The sequence below is a fragment of the Strix uralensis genome, chromosome 8 (assembly GCF_047716275.1).
Source record: "Strix uralensis isolate ZFMK-TIS-50842 chromosome 8, bStrUra1, whole genome shotgun sequence".
In the NCBI taxonomy this organism is placed as follows: domain Eukaryota; kingdom Metazoa; phylum Chordata; class Aves; order Strigiformes; family Strigidae; genus Strix; species Strix uralensis.
The window spans coordinates 34,075,501-34,096,940 of NC_133979.1; the positions used below are offsets into that span (position 1 = coordinate 34,075,501).

The window sequence follows — 21,440 nt, forward strand, 5'->3', positions numbered from 1 at the left end:
TTTCCTTCACTTAAGTAACACTGGAGACGAAAAGCACTGTAATAAAAGGCACTAGTAATCTCTAATAAACGTGTTACCCAATCACAGGTTTTCTCATAGCATAGCTGCTGCTTTGGGAGCTGCCTTACTTCACTTGTAGTCACCTTCCGCTCATGAAATCCCGCACTGCATCATCCCTTTTGCAAAATCCTTCTTGAAGATGAAGGCCAAAAGCCCTGGCGTTCCCTGTAGTACCTTAAACACAGGCAGCAAATAACCTGTCACGTCCTCCTTGGAACCTCTTACTGGTAATCTCTGTGTGTACTCCTGGACATTTTAGATTCCCCGAGGCCTTCTGTCATGTCTCCAGACTCTTGGTCTAGCATCTGTGTTACTGCTAGACTATGGATTTGTCTGTTTGAAGACTCCCAGAAGTATCAGCTCCATATGAAAGGGAGACCTGAATTCATAGCAGATTCAGCTACAGTCCTCTTTGAAAATGGAAACTCAGAACAAATCTAAAAAGACAGATCAAAAGTTCAGCCTTGTTGCTGTTAGCTTCAGCAGTGTTTTATGTTACTGAATGGAGGGCTTGTGATTGCACGGCTGCGGTAGTTTTTAACACAAAGATTACTTAAGAGGGTGACAAGATGCCTTTGTATGTGGCAGCCTTACACAGCCAGTTCTGCTCCTGGCATTCCTGGGCTCCACCTCTTTAGGCGGGAGAAGAATGTCTTGGTTTTCAAAATCACACCGCCAGCCTCCGCAGCAAAGATTCTGCATACTTGTTTGTTGCCTGTGAGTTGGCAGGAGGGTACACCAAGGCGATGTCGTGCCCTGAGCATCAGCATCCTGGTCGGACCGTTTACCCTCCCCTCCATCCAGTCACACGGCCAGGTAGCATTGCTGACAGCTCTAGGGGGGACCTTGTGCTCTGCTTCTTTTCCATTCCTCCTTGCCTGTCTGATACTGATTTAATTAATCACTTAATGGTGCCTGTGTTCTCCTGAACACTGGAGACACCTTTTTTTAGGCCCTTGTTTAGTCTGTCCTTTCACTAGTTGGCAGCAGAGCAAGAGTAAGCCAAATCTAATAATTCATATATTTGTTAATATGTTGTTTGGGAAACATTAGTTATTTGGGGATTATTGGTATTTGACAATTATTGATAACTGCTGTTTTAAGAATTCTCTTAAACTGGAAAATCACATTGAACTGGGAAAAAACATGATTTTAAAATTCATTACATTTTCACCTGACTGTGGCAGAGAGACCAAATTGTATTTCCATGCCACTGCGAAGCATATTGTCCAGCGAGCCCCCAAAAATTCACTATTTGAATAAAACTTCAGTTATTATTTTTGAACACACTTCAAAACGATGTTTTTGGCCTAGGAGGAGATTGCTGTAGCTCGTGCCATGCTGGTTTACTGTGATTGATACAAGTTAATGTTCAACCCATTGGAAACGCCTTCGTGCCCCTGCATTGGGTTTCTCTAGGGAAACTGTAGGTTTGATAAATTCTGTAAAATTCAGAGGAGCCCTGCAGGCAGGCAGCAGCGAGTATGGGCTGCGCAGCCTGTTTGAGCTCCCTTCCCCAGCCAGAACCGCGTGCGCTTAAGGCACAGCTGGCATTTTTTAGCTTCCTTCCCCTTGGAGGAGAAGGAGGTAGTCTAGCAATTCCCGTTATTAGCTTGACCTCAGTCAGGCCACTCAGCTGCGTGCAACTTCGTGCTAACCAAGTGGTACTGTAGTGCAGTAATCTAAAAAAAATGGTGGAAAGTAGACAAAGGTGGTCATTTGTGACCTAGTAAGATTTTATGAATGGGGTTGCACTTGGTGGTAGAGGATGTTGGTTAGCCAGAAGGCAAAAAACTCCAGTGAACCAAATTAACATAGTTCTTTAAGGAAGTTCTGCCATGTACTTGCTGAAATATTCGTGTAATTACATAAACATATTATCTGGAGATCATGGGTCCAAAAAATATGGATCCAGATCTACTTTCTATAATGTGATGCGTATATTAACTAAAATTAAAGTTAATATAGTTCTAGTTAATATCCATTACGATCACAAGTGTTTATGACATGCTCATGTGGAAAAAAAAGACAAGTTCTTATGGTGGGGAATTTTTTGTAGCAAGCCACATTTTTGAATACTTCAAGACCTTTGCATTTCTTTCAGCTTTTGATGGGAAAGTGAGATAAATTTTAATGTATGATGGTAGTGGCTTCATCCTTGCATTTTATATTTGAACAGGCTTCCTATAGTTTCTTTGTGTCTATTATGCTATTGAAATAATTGAAATTGGAATGGCTGAAATATAAATTGTATGTCTGAAATATTAATTATATTAATATGGGGGCCTGATGACAGTCATCTCACCAAATTAGTAACGTAAGATCAAATGGTTTCCAGTCATTGCAGAAAATTTTACAGGTTTCCTTAATAGACAGATTGCTCAAAGCATTACTCATTTTTAATGTGATTGATCCTAATTACTGTCCATTGTGTGTTTCACTTCATGATTCATAATGTAATTTAGAGATAGAATTCTATAGCAATTACTTAACTAGGAGATAAATCAAATGAGGAAAAGTCATTGTATCTGTACTTCCTACCTCTCAGCCATTTCTTAAGCCAGTGTGTTTAAAAGTAACAGTTTAGATGCTGACTCTGCTTTTGTTATTGGATATCTGTCTTCAACCCCTGGAGATCTGGTGGACGCTGTAAATCTTACAAAAGGATTATTATGAACTTTTTGTTAATTACCTTTATAATCCATCTAGCTATAAGCTGCTAATTGCAGGAACTTCTGTTAGTTCCATTGACATCAATGAAACTCTTAGTTTTATATTTTAGTGTAAAGGTGGGATTTTAGATACACTTGTACTTAATTGTCAGTTCGTAGTTATTGGTCCCTGAGACATACTAATGGAGTCTGGTCCCTCTGCCAGAGCATTATCTGTGCTGTTCCGTGTGAAGCTCTTTGACACTGGCAGAAGTATGACGCTTTACTTGCGTGCACATATTGAGGCACTTGCTGTGAATAGTCAAAGAGAGCCAGGATGAGAGGAATATGGAATCATACCAGTCACTGTCTTATGGTAGTGCATATGTGTCCGTTTGCAAACCTTCCAAGTTTTCCATTTGCAAACCTTCCAAACGTCACTTACACTGAGCTGAGATGCGCTGTAGATAGCTAGCCCACAAATGATGTAGGAGTCATGCGAGAATGCCTGCACAAAGTACAGCCCGGAGCCTAGCTGAGCTGTATAGAAACTTCGTTTTCTTCAGAAGTGTCCTGAGGAAGAAGTACAAATTCTTACATGTTGCTTCTTTTGAAAAGTCTGTGGTTGGTATTTCAAGAGCAACTCCATGACAGCGTTGTCTCTACATCGCTAACTCATTGCACTTGCAAAACATCAGCTTTTGACCCATAAGCCATTTCATAAAGATGCTTCCGTTTAAAATCAAAATACAGATAACAGCAGCAATCAAGCTACTTTTCACTGAGATTTTCAGATTATTTTTTTGGCAAAACGCCTGGCAAATCAACTAGCAAAACCACAAACAGGAATCAATACATCCGTGCTAAAGGATACACGCTCTGTCTGTTCTGTCTGCGTTGGATAACTTTCATGTTTTGACATACATTAAGTGAATACTTTGTGTTACTTGCCAGATTGCTGGTAGCTGGTTTTTGGTCCCCAAACAACAACGAGTAAGATTCTGATTAATATAGGATAGCTTATAGCAATATCTTAATCAGAGCACACAGTCTTCCAGTATTTTTCCTCTTTGTCTGAAGAAGGAAGTTATAGAAGAATAGATTTTCATTTTCTTAATTGAAAGTAGCACAAAATAAACTTTGAAACATGAAAGGGCGGATGATTAACTCTTTGCCTTGGGTTAAAAAGGATAATAAAGGCAGGGAGTGAGGGGGCGGCTTGGCAATACTGAGTTACGGAGGCTGATTTTTCTAAGTTTAGTTGTTCCGTGTCTTGGCTTTAGTTTCTGTTTGAACACTTATTTGGAGTCTGTCTGATAGGAAGTTAGTAATGCCATCTGTATGCCAGCTGTGCAGTGCTGTGGGGTTTCCACGTGCTTCGGGATTTTGAATACAGATAGGAAACCAATTGCTGTTTTTGTTTAAAAGGAAAAATTAGAGTTTGGTAACTTATAGTTAGGGCTGATCACATAATCACATAAAAAATTGAATGGAAAGGGAAGCAATTGATGTTTTGCCCAGAACACTGTTCAGCACCAGTATTTTGGTTGAAAACCAAGCTTTTGTAGGCAAGCTCAGTCTCTTGGCAGAGCAAGTCTGTAGTGTTTATTGCCAAAGTAGTGCTCGATATCCAGACATACCAGATGAGATCTTGTCACTTCTGATTTCGGTAGATATTTTGCTGTTTAGTTTCAAGGGGCCTTGATTCCCTTCTTTCTGGCACAAATTTATGTAGTAATTCAAGGGAGCTAATGTATTCAGTAAAAGTTGGCAATTAGTTAGATCTGACATTGAGAAAACAGATTTAAAAAACACTTGGGGGTTGATCCCCCTGTTCCCCTGACTTTAAATAAGAGACAAGATCAGACATAAATTCTTAGGAGCTAATAAAGATTGCTATTTAAAGGCTTCCCACACTGATCCCCAACTCTAAATAGCTGCTTGTTAATTATACAGGTAGCAGTGTGACCTGCCAAATTGTAGTAAATGAGCTAAGCCCCACAGATACGGACCACAGTGTAAAACTCATTAGGGAGTCCTGGGGAGTTTATAGCAATCCAAGGAAATTCTCACACAGTGAAATCTTTGAATCACAAAGTCTATTTACATACAAAATTTTAATTGAGGGAGCCTGAATCTAGGAGAAGGTTTGTTTACTGTCCCTGAAGTTTCCCTAGCTATAGGAATACTTAATCAAAGTATGACCCTTGAGTGTAACTCTGCATCTCCAGAGGTATTTGAAGTACTTTGTGGGCAAATTCAGTATCTTTTATGTTTGGTGATGGCATCAGAAAGCACGTTAGGTCTGGCGGATTTTCCCCGCTAGAATTGCTGGGACACCAAAGGTCTTGAGTTTTGACTCTATTCTGCCTTGGTACATGTACAGAACTCCCTGAGCCTTTTCGTGGCTGTTTGGTTGTTTGTTTTTTTTTCAAAAGATGGTTGATTCCCATTTGAAAGTATCAACTTTTTTGTTTTGCTCTTTTCCTCTTTCTCCCAGCTGAAACGCCCATGTGGTTCTGGGCCTCAGCAATCTCACTGATAATGTTTTATTGAAATCCAAGTGTCTCTAAAAACATTTGAATTTGTTGAAAAAAGTATCTTTAGACTTCAAGTGTGTACAAGGAGGAATGTTCAGACCTGTTTTATATAGTAATGGGTTTTAATCTCTTTCAAAAAGAGACTTTTAAGAGAAGGGTTCTTGTTTATGATGGGTATCAGCACTAGCGTGGCCAGCAGGGACAGGGAAGGGATCTCGCCCCTGTACTCGACACTGGTGAGGCCGCCCCTCAATGAGTGGGTTCAGTTTTGGGCCCCTCACTCCAAAAAGGCCATTGAATGACTCGAGTGTGTCCAGAGAAGGGCAACGGAGCTGGTGCAGGGTCTGGAGCACAGGTCTGATGGGGAGCGGCTGAGGGAACTGGGGTTGTTTAGTCTGGAGAAGAGGAGGCTGAGGGGAGACCTCATGGCCCTCTACAACTCCCTGAAAGGAGGGTGCAGAGAGGGGGGATGAGTCTCTTGAACCAAGTAATAAACGAGAGGACAAGAGGTAATGGCCTCAAGTTGCGCCAGGGAAGGTTTAGACTGGATATTAGGAAGCATTTCTTTACAGAACGGGTTGTTAGGCATTGGAATGGGCTACCCAGGGAGGTGGTGGAGTCCCCATCCCTGGAGGTGTTCAAGAGGCGGGTTGACATAGCGCTGAGGGATATGGTGTAGTTGGGATCTGTCAGTGCTGGGTTAACGGTTGGACTGGATGATCTTCAAGGTCCTTTCCAACCTAGACGATTCTGTGATTCTGTGGCTATTGTATTTGCTTGAAAATGTTTCAATAAAGCAGAGGAGAAACTTTGAGGAGAGGATGCTGGAAAGATGTGTACGCTTTACCACAGCAGAGCAGGTGGCTTTTCATGATCACCAAGACAACAGGGATAACGTCCCATGCTCTCTCCTGTGAAGCATCTGAGCAACGTTTTAGAGAAATCTGTAAAGGACTACATCAGCCTTGGCCCAATTCAACAGAAAAAAAGTCTCATTGGACAGAAAGAGCCTCACTGGACTGAAAAATATTAACCAGTTGGAAAGGTAGGATTTTTAGGGCTGCCAACAACGCATTCTTTGCTCTCAGGAATGGCTCTTATTAGACCCATTCGATGAGTTTTGTCAGTGTGTATTCTTCTCCCACTGATAATTCTGATTAGCTATGGTTGGCATATGTTTCTATATTTTCAGTTAGTGTTTTGCACAGTTGTTATTCAAGTATACTGTGTAAATAAGGTCTTGATTCTGTGGTGACCTCCACAGAGCTCTGGTGATTGCAGTGGCTTCAGATTTGAACAGCTCTCCTTATGCTGTGTTTAGCAGTGTGTAAGGGGCCTGACTGATTTCCTTTATGATTGTCAAACCAACAAAGGTGAAAGAGGATCCAAATCTGTATACCAAGCTGCTTGTTTTCATTAACTGAAGACTGGTTTTGTGGAATAGTTACTTCTGTGAGCCAAGCCAAAGTAATTAAAGGCTAGAAAGAGAGGAAGGGGTAAAAAATTTTAAAAATAATTACCTCTGCCTGGTAGAAGTATACATACTTCCAATAAACTTGAATCAGTCCCAGTGCCATTCTGTTTGTTCAAGGCTTTTCTCCTCCCCTCTTAAAAGCATGATATCTTGTTTCTTTTTGGGAAATTGTTAATATCATTATATCATTCATATCATTATATTTATGTAATTTATATAGTTGAATGTTTTTCTGTCATAGACCACGAGGTGATCTGTGGTTTCACATAACTGTAGTGATTATTACAACCCAACTTGAGTTTTACCTAACTTGAACATCTGTTTTGCTCCGTAGTTGACACTCCGGATCCCTATGTGGAGCTGTTCATCCCATCTGCCCCTGACTGCAGGAAGAGAACAAAACATTTCAATAACGATGTGAATCCTGTGTGGAACGAGACCTTTGAGTTCATTTTGGATCCCAATCAAGAGAATGTTCTTGAGGTAAATCACATGGCCGAGCTGCATCTGTGACAATGGAAGTTGTACAACGTCTGGAAGGTTAAAATAACAGTAGCTTGTATGCGTATGGCATCTGTTGTCTCAAGATTAGAACTTTTTTTTAAACATTAAAGGCTGGTTTTTGCCTTTAGACATGGTGCTAAGCAAGTGGTGTTGTATAAATTGTATTATTCAGGGAGTAGCCTTGAGAGTCATTATAAGATATGCCTCTGAGTCATCTCTCGGACTGCTCCTGAGGGCTAGTGGCTTACTATTCTTCACATCAGCCATAAACTGTTTTCTCCCTGCTTCCTACGCTGATTTAACTATTACGGACAGTGAATAAGTTGGGGTTAAGTCACGTCTCTGCCCGTGAAAGCAGAAGCATAGTTCTGCTGTCTCCTCTATACCTGGAGCCAAGGGCTGAGTAGCCCACCCAGTGATATTTTGGGTACTCTTTTTCCATGTACAGGCTTGTTGACTAAGTCACTATTGAGTCTCAGTAAGTTAAGCCTTTCCAGATTGTGTACAAAAGGTGTTAAGTGAAACTATTTTATAAGTGGGCCTGGCAAGCGTTTAAGGTTATCTATAGTCCTTTGTTATCTTGGTTTTTTTGTAGGGGATGACCCTAACATGTGAAGTCTTCTGACCCAAGCCTATGGAGTTTCAATCTAAATTGGCCAACTGGGACAGAAGCTGAAGCCTGTGAAGCTTTTCACTGAGCTAGTAACCATAGTCTCTTGGGGCTAAACTGTTAAAGATAGGAAAAGTGAACTGTGCTTCCTACAAGGCTCCCTGTGTTCCTGGGGAGATGGGTAGGTTCCACAGTTTTGGGAGGAAGAATCCCATGATCAGCTCAGTGGACCATTAACAACTAGCCCATGCATCCTACACAAGAGACAACAATGTTACAGAATTCACAATAACTTCACCAAAGCTTTGCAGAAAGCACATTACCCAAAATAGCTTCCACCAGCTGGTCAGGTGCAACAGTCACCCGAGTTGATTCTTACTAAATGTTTTGGTCGTAGACATACAAACTGGCCACATGAAACTTTAGAAAAGTTTCAAATCTCTGACTTAGTTCTTGCTTTCTAATAACAAGTCAGGCAAATAGATATCAGGAATTAGAGGAGTGGAGTCATTCTGGCTTCTTCGTGAGAAAGCATTTTGGAAATAGGAAGAAGAAACGAACTTGGGTTCATCAGCCTGCCTTTGTTGCAGTATGGGAACTAAAAATTGTTTCAGTTTTGCCTGATAAAGCCTTTGTGGATTCTAACAGAAGTCCTGGGGCAGAGAGCTTTACCTGTCTCTTTGCAGATCCTGTGCTTTTTTGGAAGATCTGCAGGAGCTACAGGAGGCTAAATGATCTTCAAAAGATGAACAGAATGGTAAACTGAGGAATAGAAAATAATAGTTAAAATATAGTCCCTTGATTTTATTAGCATTGTATAAAGACTGGGTCAGATCTTGCTTGTAGTTACACTTAGGCAGCTTCCCTAGTAAAGTATGAATTTGTTGAGTACAAGATTTGGTTGAAGGATTTTTAAAGGATAAATAATTAAAGACACAAACAGCAGTGGCCAGTGGCTTACTTGCTGCCTTCTTGGGAACAGAAGCACCTCTTACACTCTTATCTTTATGCGTTCTGGTGTAAAGTAATATGATGCTGACAAGCCAGTCATTTCCTAGTGTTACATGATCTCAGATATTTTTGACCCTGTGGAGGCCTGGGCCACTCGCTTCCTTCTGTGATAACAATGTGACTAGCTCATTTCCCACGAGGGTGAGAACCCCCAGTTACTAAAATATCTTTTATAACTTGGCTAGCATTTTGCAAGGTGTGTCTCAGTTTTTAGCATGATTTTGTGCGGTTGTTATACAGGATTTTATGAGCTGGCACGCCGTTGATTTCCAGCACAGTGTGGCCATGGCATACTGCCAGGTTCTGCAAGTCTCTGTTTCCTATAACAGAATACAACAAGATTGATTATAAGTAGAATTTGGAAACGTATCTTTACAATAACTAAAGGCTGTTGCTGGTTTCTGAGGCACATGCTATAAAATTCCATGAAAATTGCCTGCAAAAAGCCGGTGATACCATGTAATGATGGTTAATTGTGGACCTGGTTGACACGTATATTTGCATTCACATATATGTTTTGTTCACAGTAAACATTCTCTTCACCATGAACAGTATAGTCTTTAGGTTAAAACTGATGTTTGTGTTCTGCCACTGTTGTACACACACGCAGTGCCCAGCAGAACCTTTGGATTCTGCATGGAGTGCAGTGTCAGAATTCCGATCTGTGAAACAACCTCCCCACACAAAACCTCTGTGAATTCCGAAGCTCGCGCAGACTCCACAATCCTTTCGACTCCTCAGATTATTTGAATCTAAATCTTTAACTCTATCCCAAGTGCAGTTTTCACTCCAAAGTGTAGGAAGCTCTTCAAAATCCTGTTGTTTTGCTATTGCGATTGGTTTTAAAAGACAGCCCTCAGAGATCGCAGCAATGCGCATAAAGTTCTGCAAGGAAACAGAAGAACATGGATGCCATAGAAATAATGAGTCTGTCCTAAGATACAGTTCGTCATTTCAAAGGGTTGCTTGTGGCACAAGATGAAGAAGATTCTTTATAGCTGAGAAGAGGCTGAACCCAGATGTAGCAACTAGTTATTCAAATGATTGTATCTTGATTCCATTTGTTTTATGCAAAAAGATATGGTCCAAGCCGCAAACATGATATTTTAGGAGATACAATTCCACAGAGTGGAAAAAAATCGTAAGCTAAATGAGTTTGGAGAACTCTTTTAGTAGAAACCATTTAAATGGTAATTTGAAATTCTTTCTAAATGTCTTATGTGAGAACTTGGAAGGCTGCCACTGAGCAAAAAGGCTGCTAGACATAGACCCACACGGAGTAGAGCAAAAGCATCGAACAGTGTTCTGCGGTATCCACATACATCTTTGGATAGTATCACACTTTGGAAAGGTATCTGCTCTGACATGGAGAATATGAGAAGAGACTTGAAGATCTGGCTGGGTACAGAGAGAAGTTTTATGTAATTTGTAATGCTGCACATTTTGCCAAATCATTGCTTTAAAACTCTCAGTCTGTAGATACAAGGATAGGATGTATGGATTCTGTCCTCACTGAAAAGTTACTGTATGGGTTTTGGTGTATCACATTTAAAACTGTATAAGTTTCTCCATAGAGAAGTTTTACTAACTGGAAATTTGAAGTAATTGTATATTTTATATGTATAATTTGACTTTATAATGTCTGCTTAGAAAGATGGTGAGATTTACTGGCTGAAAGGTGCTTGGGTAAAAAACCCTTTGTAAAAGATACTGTTGGATTCATTGATTGCCTTGAAGGTGCCACCTACACTATACACGAGCTTATCCTGCTTAAAAGAACATGTCTGTTGGCCTTGGGTGTTGACTGGGTTGGGTTAGGCCTATTCCTTTCCCATATATTTTTTTTTTATTTTATTTTAGACGTAGACTGTATGGAATTAAAAAGAGATTTATCAAAGTAGAATTGAGTACCTGTGTATCTTTTCTAGGTTACTTTGATGGATGCCAACTATGTTATGGATGAGACTCTTGGCACGTCCACATTTCCTATATCTTCTCTGAAACTGGGAGAGAAGAAGGAGGTCCAGTTAACTTTCAATGATGTAAGTTGCAACATTCATAGCTTTGCCTTTGTTGGTGCAGCTTTGGACATGATGGAGAGTTCTTAAAAGAGCACCTGAACTGAGAGACCCAAACTATTGTGTAGACCAGGGTGTACCACATCTCAGTCCTTTTTCAGGTGTCTGAATTTTATCTGTGCCACATCCTGGCTAGGTAAAGCTTCTTCACAAATTAATAGAGAATGGTGCTTATAAAGGGTAAGGGATGTATCCTAAGGACTCTCACTGAGTCTGATGTTACTTGAGTATTCCCTCAGTCATTTTGTTGAAGCATAAGAAAAACATTTAGCCTGCTTTTGATACTCGTCAGAAGTACATCTTCCTAGATGGAAGGAAATCCGAAACTATTTCTGATCCCATCAGTCTACCTCAGTACTATGTGTGTATGTGTTTTCTTAATATAGAGCTAAGTGTTGAATTCAAGAAGGGATTAGAATATCGTGGAGGGGGTAAGGGTGGCAGCCTTTCAGTCAGGAAACAGCTGAATATTTGGGGCACGGGCGGGGGTATCTCAGGTAAGGATTGTTGTTCTCTGCATATCCTGCTCTGAAGCTTGTTTTCTAAGCATTCACTGTTGCTCATGATTAAACATGGAGTGCTGGCCTAAAGGCACTGTATTTATCTTCTTATGGTCCTGCTGAGAGGAGAATTAAGAAAAACAGTGCCACTGAATGCCTTAGAGTCCCCGCTGAGAGAATCCTCTTTTAAAGTCTAGCTTCAAACTTTCGCTTGCTAAACCAGTTTCTGCACCACTTGATTTAATTTAGTTTAATGGTCTTTGTTAGCATGAGAGGTTACGCAGGGTTTGCTGGTCAGTATATTACCTCTACTACTGATGCCTGTGGCTTCCATCCGGAAAGCTGACAGATATTCTTTTATTGTTACATGTTTCACTTTCAATAAACGGCTTGTTGTAACACAGCCCTAGTTAACATGCAATAATGCATTAATTGGATTATTCTCTTTCAACACGTATTCCAAACAGATGGAGTCAGTTTAACAGGGATTGTCTGCCTGCACGGTGTAACTCCTGGAAATTGTTGTTAAATCTGTGTGTAATTGAGCTTGTTCTGCATGTACTAAAATGTTGTCATTTATTAGAGTAATATATCACAGGCCATTCTGAACATAATTCAGTGCTTGTAGTTATATCCATCACATCTGGTTATCTTTATACGTATATCTATTGTAAGCATATACTATATGTATAAATACTGTCTGCATTTCTGGTTTGGACTATGGTTTATTATATGATCAGAGGTCTTTCTGACTGCTCTGCTGTTTTTCATGTGATGTAACTTTAAAAGTGTGGTTACAGCAAATAACTGGTTAAGGCCTATTTATTGGAAATCAGAGAGTTTTATATGTAAGATTTAGCGTTTAATTGGGCGTAGCCTTAGGGCGGTTGGAATTTTGATACCCTCCTTTTTTTTTTTTTCTTTTTTTTTTTAAGTTCCTACATTTTTTGAAGTTTCTGCATATTTATTTCACTAAGTGCTTCAGTAACTCTTGGACTTCCAGAGTGTGCGCTGCCTGCAGATGCCTGGTTCTGCCAGGCACGAGGTGAGGGAGTGAGAAAGAGCTGATGAATAAATTCTGAAAACACAGTTTACAAAGCTCATGCCAATAATATAAGGCCTTGCCACGTTGCAGATATGCTTTAACTTCTCATCAGCACTCATCAAATCTTGGGAGAGAACACAGGAGAAAAAAATCAGTGAGAAAGTCCAAATACACTCGGAAATGATAAGCAGAGAGTAAGGGAACGTCAAGTCAGGTTGAGCCCAGTGTAGACAATTTGTACGCACAGCGTGTATTGCTGAGATTTCTGTGGCAGTCTGTATAAGGTATAGAAAATGGCATGCTATTTCCCTATTGGAAGGTTTTACTTCAAGGGTTTATTTAATACTGAGTGTGTACATTTTTTTCAACCATTGGATCACTACGTGGTTTCTGAAGTGCTTTCTAAATTAGTAATATCAGGTGCTGGAATAATGTAATTACTACCCTGTCTTTGAAGTATTTCCGTAAATGACTCTTCACTCTGTTTCTTCACGTTCTCCCTTTGTTATTTCTTTGCCTTCCCTTTCTCCCACCACCCTGCTAACACACTACCTGATTTACAGTTTCAGAGGGCAGGAGCAGAGTGCCAGGTTTTACCTGGCCTGTGGGCAGGTACGCCAGATGTGGGAGGCCAGAGGCAGCTTTGCACTTCCATACCCTTAACTGCTCTGGATAAGTGTCAACCAAACGTGCAGTCTGAGGTGTTCTAGCATTGCTCCTAGTGATCTCACGTACCACAAAGGAGGAGGCTAATCCAGTGATAGCTAGAGGCAGAGTGAAGCAAGGCACTCTGAGTCTGTTACACTCCTACAAGGCTCTACCAACGTGTTGGTGGCCATTGCCTATGAGAGAGCTCGGGGAGGTGAAAATACCTGTCTATTCTTAGTTCTAGCAACCTTGTACTCTTGGATTTTGCCTAACATGCAAGAGGTGCTTTAACCATTACTTTTTAACCTTTTGCCTGCAGGCAACCCCTTTAAGTGCTCTATGAAAGGCAGGGGAGACCAACCCATCGCTTATGGGTCAGGTAGTTCTATGTGGTCTGCGAGTGAAATCATTATGTAGTGGCATTTATTCTTTATCTTTCAGAAACTTGTAAGCAATCACTCTTCCTGATTGATAATTTAAGCGTATTTAACTGTGGAAAGACACTTGGTGGCTCATGTGGAACACATGCAAATCTTTATCTCAGATACAAGTTGAGTATGAAGTTTACCCAGTGAACTGGGAAGCAAGTGGCAGGTAGGCTGTGGCTGGCAATAGAAACAAAGGGTCGTAAGTGCATGAAGACAATTAGATCCCCTCAGGCCAAAGATGAATAGCACTGTCAAAAAGTGATTGTCAGTGGAAGAAAGCCAAGACAATGGGATCTGATGAAGAAAGTCAGGACCTAGCAGCACCTAGCAGCATTTTCTACTGTATTCAGTGCTAGCGGTGTATTTTGGAATCACATTGTGTGCTTTTAAAAAAAAAGTTCCATAGAGAAGAAACTCATTCATGTATTTCAGAAATGTCCTCCTTTTTAAAAAAACGTGTTTTAAAGAAAAAATTTGGCAGTAATAGTTTGTGTTCCAGGGCTATTTGTGTTTTTTTCCCTCTATAAGTGGTATAACCATATTTAAACTTTTCTTGTTTAGGTCACAGAAATGACTTTGGAATTGTCTCTTGAAGTATGGTAAGTATCTCATATTTAAAAAAAAAAAAAAGTGGAATATGTATTAGCAGCAAAGGTAATTTTTATTTTACTCCATTAGAATTTTTTTAAAAACATGTCAGGTAGAGTGCAAAATTTCCTTGTTTTAACATAGAAATACTAAGTACTGTAAAGTCATGAGATTTTAAAATTGAGGGTTATTTTCACTTTGTAATTCTATCATTGACTTAAACACCATTACTGGTACTAATAGGTGTGCCCTTTCTAAATGTTTGCAGAAGCAAGGCCATCAGATATGAATTTCTCATCCTGGCTTATGTTAAGTGCTTTCCTTTTCCAGTGTTTTTTCTCTAATAAACTCACAGCATCAGGTTAAGCTGTTATCCTCATTATTTTACCTTCTGTGGTAACTTTGCATATAGTAACTTTCAGCATATATGGATACTCATTACAAAGCTGCCCCGGATATTTATTTGAACATCAGTACCATGGAGTACTGAGGTCAAAGGCAAAGGTCTCAGTAGGGCCAGGATTGTGTAAAGCTAAGCGGATGCTTACCTTTTTTTTTCCCTTTTTTTTTTTTCCTTTCCAGCTGTCTTTCGCCCTCTCTCTTAGCCCATCTAGGTGAAAGACCAAAAATCACCTTGAGGCATAATCAGAAAAATATCTTTTAAGTCTAAAAATGAACTATTGAGAACAAGGGATTTAAAGTCTTTTTTTGTCTGTAACTATAAATCGCAGTGCTGAGCACTGTACCTGTAAATGTAGAATTCTTTCATAATGACTCCGGAGACTGACAGACATCCACCAGGGATTTCTGCTCATCATTTTGTACTAGTAAAGATGCCTATGTGGGTGGTCCTTGCGACCACCGCTAAACCTTCCAGGGCTTGTACATTACAAGTATTTCATATCTCTGACATTAAATGAGCGGATGATGCCTGGCTGTGTCTTGCTGCTCTCAGGCAGTAGTCTTTGAAATATTTAAGCAAATGGATCTGATCAAGTTCTGCCCTGTTGTTCTCGTATGGCTGCGTGGAGTTTGGATTCTGTGTGGACCTCTTGTTCACGGCACCATACGTACCTTCGTGGAGCATTGCTTCTAGGCAGTCTTTTTCTCCCTTTTCCTTAATCCCATTATTACATAATAGGCTTTTTAAAAATGTGAGGAATTATTATCTGTGCCTAAATAGATCCATTTCACCGCTGTATGTTTTTCATGAAAGACTCTTAAAAATGCTGCCTTGGAACTAACATGTCAAATTACCCACAATCATTTTTAGCTCATCTTCATAAATATGAGACTTTCAATGAGGCAGATACCAGGTTGAATTTGTCCGCTCCTCCCCGCTGCTGCCTGCCCGAGGTGGTGCTGCTGGGAGGGACTGTAGCTCAAACCTTTTGGCTAACAGCAGGCTCAGGAGTTAACTAGTCCAAATGAGGTGACAGTTCAGATTGTTTATCCTGCCTTGATAGGTGAAATGAGAAGTGAGGCTGAAGTTGTAGTTTTTATCTTAAGTACAGTGTTGAGGTCTTTACACAGCCCTATGTGCATTTTTGATCACAGAGTGTGGGGAAAAAGCTAGAGAAAAAGGCTTTTTCCCATGGCCAGCCAGTACAACTTGTGCTGAGATCCATACAGTGTCTGATTGTAAGAGCGAAAGGAGAGAGTCAAAATTACCCTCTTCTCCCTTAACATGAACCTCTAACTTAAGAAGAGTATGTGTTAGGAATGTGTGAAAAGTTTTCATTGCAGTTCCTTGTTCAGAGAATTCAAATTTCTGGACTGTAAATTTATAATTGTATGTGAGTGGTGAACTCACTTGCTATATTTTATTTATTTTTTGTTTTAAGATCACATAATAAGCCACTAGAAGCTGCATATTTTGTGTTTGATTTTCACTAGTATGTGAACAATGAGGTTTCTATATAAAATGCATGTCTTAAAGATGCAATGTGACATTGTTCTTTGCATCCATCACTGATGCGGTTGTGTTGCATGAATAATTATTTTATTTTATTTTATTTTATTTTATTTTATTTTATTTTATTTTATTTTATTTTATTTTATTTTATTTTATTTTATTTTATTTTATTTTATTTTATTTTACTTTATTTCATTTTATTTCATTTCATTTTATTTCATTTCATTTTATTTCATTTCATTTTATTTTATTTTATGTAAGTTAATGAGGAGTTTACTCTTACTTCCACTCATTTCCCCAGGTGATATTTTTAATCCTGTTTTGAATTATGCCTTTTGTTAAAGCCTGTCTGTTTTGCAAAATAGCTCTTCAACTGATCTCCGGTTCAGCATGGCTCTTTGTGATGAGGAGAAGAAATTTCGGCAACAGCGAAAAGATAATATCATGCACAGTATGAAATCATTCCTAGGAGAGGAAAACAGCAAGAACTTGACCACTTCCCGTGATGTAAGTTGGGAGAATTCACATGAAGATTCATATCACCTTTGGAGTCCTGCATTTGTCTCTCAAAGGCATGAATGAGAAATATGAGGTAGAAGGGTGTGTGCATACAGTATTTAGGCTGGAGAATAATTTTTCTGGTGCTTTAAATTTATAGATTAAGGACACAAAATTCTGTGCCAAAATGAAGCTGCACTTAAATAAGATATGCCCATTTTGTGTGAAAGGACAGCACTGTGTAAATGTCATCGTAGGATAGAAATCACAGCTTTTCATTTGTGCTGGCACCGTAAGCAAACTGCTGTAACTTTTACCTGGTTCTTTATTGTTTTAATCCTTAGCAGGATGTGCCTAGGTTAAAATTAGGCAAAGGAGATAAATCCATGCTTTTCATTTTGCTCTGATTCAGAATTCCGTGCTTTATTAAGGTGTTGGTTCTGAGCTGAGATCGTCATCTGACAAATGCCTCAAGGGCATGTGAAATATCTGCTGCACCAGAAGCGTGCGGTGGTGGCTCTGGGCATGTGCCCAACTGCAGAATCTGCCCTTGCATGCTTGATATCCAGCCTGAGCTCTTTAAAATGGCCTTGGCTGTATGGCTTGCCTTGTCTAAAAGATTAGGCAGAAAATGAGCTGGTTTAATGCTAGAGTCAGTTTGGAAAATATTTATTTTCTTTCTTTTCTTTCTCCTTTAGCCCATTTTATAGGATTATTATGAAGTTTATTTCTTAGAGAATGTGAGAAACTTCAGCTTTCATTGACTTGCTGGTGCTCTGTACCAAGCCAACAGAAAGTTAAGCCAACAGATCTAGATGGTCTGATGGTGGTTTGGGTCACATCAAAGTGAGGAAGGGTGCCGAACCCTACTGACCTTTCCAGTGATTTCATAAAACACTGCATTATTTTGAGTTAATTAAGGATATACTTGGTACAGATCCACTTGTTTTGTAGTAGCTTTTCCATCCTCCTCTTTCTTCCTTGCTTGTTCCCTCTTCTCTTCTGCTCCCAGAGTTGTGACAGGAAGACTGTGTATGTGGGGGGTGTCAAGCAACAGAGTCATTGAATTAATCTGGGTTGATTAATTCATTGATACCGATTCCTTTTGTGCATTTTTAGTATAAGCAGAATGTGACAGTGTTTTGCAGAAACTGGAACCAACACTGAAAATTCCTTTTAAATTTCTATGAAGTTTTGAGCAGGTAGTAAATGTGTTACTGTTGTATACTTTTGAGCTCTGTCTTGTGTAATAAAATGTGCTTGTGTGAGTTTGCTGAGGAAGATGAAAGAATTTGTCAAATTCCGTATATATTTTATTTGTAGTGATATAAATTGTGCATATTGTGAAGGAACATTTTCAAGGTTTTCTAGTTATTTTAATCTGAACACATGCAAATCTTATCAGAGTAGATATTTGTGAATGTGACATTGGTCTGATCTTCTACAGCACAACAATCTCTTTCTCAGAAGGGATGCAGATATTCTGCCAAGATCCAGTTAGCTCTGGAGTGATACTCAGTGCCTGCAGTATCAGTTCTATGCAGGTGGTATGTGTGCATGAATTACTGTAAACCCTAAGTAAGATTTCATATTCTTTTTGTCATCATCTTCACTTGGTATCCCTCATTGTCTGAAATACTGAAATGTTATCAGTGAATTTGCATCTTCCTGGACAAGCCAGTAATCTAATTGTAGGCTTATCAACCCTAGGAAGGACTGAGGTAATGTGATCCTCCCATTTTTCATATGCCAAGTGTGTATTTCTAAGCTGACTTGTCAGAATTTTTAGCTGCTTCTAGGGATGAAAAAAACCTTTTTGTTCAAATTAAAATATAGTTTTGTCCTTCCAGCCTGTCATTTTTACTTTTATTGCTACAGATGGAAGATAGCAGGAGGATTTATAGGATGTTTGTAGTCTTAACATGGCATCAGAAGTTAGGAGACATAATGAGTATTCTTAGCTGCCTATGAGTCATTGTTTAATCTTAAACAAGTCACTTACTCAAAGTTCATCTAAGTTTCTTCATCTGTGAATAGCAGCATGTGTGCCTCGCAGGGATGCTATGAGACTTTAACACCTGTGAAATAATTATACATCCCTGCATGGGGAAGTGAGTACTTCCAAATTTCCTTACTTAATCTTGAGGCACATTCTGAAAATCTGTGTTATTGCTCAGTTTATTTTTATAATTTTTGTTGCTTTAAACAATTTTCTAAAAGTACCATAATCAATCAAAGAAAGCATATAGTTCTCCTAAGACTGGATTTGCAGAACAATTTTTTAATAATCATTTGTGTACCCCATGGCAAATTTTTTTCCACCACAGGTATTCTTGTACAGATTTTATGCACGGTGTTTCCAGGCATTTGGATAAAAACATCTGCACCACTAATTCTCAAAACAAGATTTAATATGTTTTAGCTTTTTATTTTTGCCAGATTACTGGAAAATATGATTGAGATGCCTTTTTCAGAACTTGCTTTTCTTAAAACGTATCTTGTTTACCAAATCCTTTTCATTTTCATGCCCAGTTTGGTGATTAAGCAATCAGGCCTTTTTGAGATGAGGTGCCCATCGATTAAAGTGGAACTGTATGGTGCTGAGCTACTCCACACAGTACAGTGCCCCGTGGATCCTAGGAACAGTACGGATGTATTGACAAAACACTTCCTCTGTGGTCTTAAATCCTGTTGAGCAGAGGTTGTTTAGATGCTATCTAAGCTGGTTTGTTCAAAGCTAGCTTGGGTCCCTCAGCATCGTGCCGTGCAGACCAACTGCAGGAAAAAGAAAGCTGTGCTGGCATGGCCTTTTGGTTGTTGAGAAGTGGGCACAACCATATCGAACTGAGTGTCGCAGTGTGGCCAGGGATTAGAGCAACGGGCTCCTGAATTCAATTCACGTTCTTGCCATTGACTCACTGCATCACTTTCTCGTGAGTCACTTAGCCTTTTGGTCTCAGTTTACTGATCAGCTTGAATGGGTTTAGTACCTCTGCCCCGGTTTTACTGATGATGTACAAAGGGCTTCAGGTTCAGAGTGCCTCAAAGAGTGGAGTGTGTCAGCCCCAGCCTGGGTACATGGAGAAGTGTGCACACCTTGGTATCCTGTCTTTTCTCCATCCTTTCTCAATCATGAGATGGCTTCTTGCTTCTTGGTTCTTTTTCCTTTGTACTCTGTCTGCAGCTACTTCCCCCCTGCCCCTGCACTATTTATCCTAGAGGGCAGCTTGTAAGATGGGTGTATGTAATTTCAAATTTTACCATTTGCTGCCCTTAAATGTGTTGGAAACTGAATTGCAGTCAAAAAGCTGCTTTAACAAACCTACCCACTTCGAGTAGCTCTACTTTCCTGTGCAAAGCAGGAAAGGATTTTTAACCTTCATCACCTGACTTATGCCTACAAATCACCTTGTATTCAGCTGGCTGAAATAAATGAATGTAAATGTGCAGTAGATGCTCCTCTTTCAGTTATTTTTTCATCATTTAAAAGCTTTATTTACTGTGGGAAGCTGACCTAAGCTGCTGCCCTCTGCTCTGAAGCTCTTCAGTTGAATTTCATTTCTGGCAATACAGTAGTGGTTGCAGCTCTTCATACTTTGCTTTGGTATCAAGTGGAAATGAAGAGATGCTATACACCCACCTACCTCTCAATATACCCACCCTCCCCCACTATAGGAATTTATGATTCCCAGAATGACTGTGGGTTGAGTATACAGGAGGCCTTTGCAGTCAGGATGCTAGTGACTCTTCTTAAAATTCTTACGGATTTCTCTGCATCCTGAGGAAAACTCAGATTTTCCCTTGTGCTCATGCCACTTCACTGATTAATAGATTTGCTGAATAGTGGTGCTTTGGAAGTGTTCTCACATACTTTTTCCAGGCTTGCACCTGCAAACCACCGTCTTCATCCTGTTGGGATTTGTCTGTGTAGGTTAATTAGGTAGTGTTCGTAAAGAGCTTTCAAAGCCTAACATACATTATTAAACTTGTGATTAGTAATACGGCTCTTCTGTTCAAAGCAACTGCTCCGTTATTGGGGTGTTGGCTTAACAAAACAGGCATGTCCTAAATCTTTACCTTTGTTTTGTCATTTTTTTGATAGCTATCTATCTCTGGAGGTGCATGACGAATGCTGATGCCAGTAAATACCTGTGGTTTCTATTACTAAAGCTTAACACTTATGAAGAAGATAATCAAATAATTTTCCTGCATCCAGAATAAGCAGTTTTTGCAGAATGGAAGCCTTGAGAAATGTCTCAGCTGACTTGGTCATTGTGCGTGGTCCTTTCCGTGTGACTGTGTGTTTTCAGTCTGCAGGGGAGTTTCATGGCTTGGAGTGTGGAGTCTGCAGAAAGGGACTGAACGCAGTGGTCACGTGGTTCCTTCTTCTTATAACTGATCCCATCTATTGGCACCTTAAATTGAATTTCAGTGAAATTTTTGACTGATTACCAGTTTGATCAGATAGGGGCTTTCTGCACAACTGTGCAATTCTTTTTATGCCTAGTAACAAACAAGAGGTTGTTACCTTATCACCACTGAACAGTGGAAAATTATTCTAGCTTTTGGAAACTGGGAACCAGGTGGAACCTTTGCACCCTTGTAGATACATTTTCAATACGGTATCACTTGTAACTGGGTCTCCTTTTGCTAACTTCGATGTGTCTTGGTAGCTGATACACAGGGTATCAGATACACTGTGGACAGATACACAGAAATTCTCCTTACCTCTCCTGTAGTTCTTGCAAAGTAGTTGTAAATTTGAGACTGTCTTCATGCTATGTAGTAATATCAGGTGTTTTTATTACAAAATGTGTTTTTAAACTCCTAGCCAAAATATTATTTGTCTCTCTTCTGTTTCTGATTAGTAACTTTTACTGCATTTGGCTC

The 21,440-nt window shown here is 39.7% G+C and overlaps 1 protein-coding gene across 2 annotated transcripts in view; it reads left to right on the forward strand.

Moving 5' to 3' along the window:
* Positions 1-21,440, forward strand: part of PLA2G4A (phospholipase A2 group IVA) — an 86,380-nt gene that overhangs the window by 33,542 nt on the left and 31,398 nt on the right. For both annotated transcript variants that reach the window (XM_074877141.1, XM_074877142.1), the window contains exons 5-8: positions 7,060-7,208; positions 10,779-10,892; positions 14,111-14,148; positions 16,418-16,559. In XM_074877141.1, coding sequence (XP_074733242.1) covers positions 7,060-7,208; positions 10,779-10,892; positions 14,111-14,148; positions 16,418-16,559 — 443 coding nt within the window. The remainder of the gene's footprint in view (positions 1-7,059; positions 7,209-10,778; positions 10,893-14,110; positions 14,149-16,417; positions 16,560-21,440) is intronic.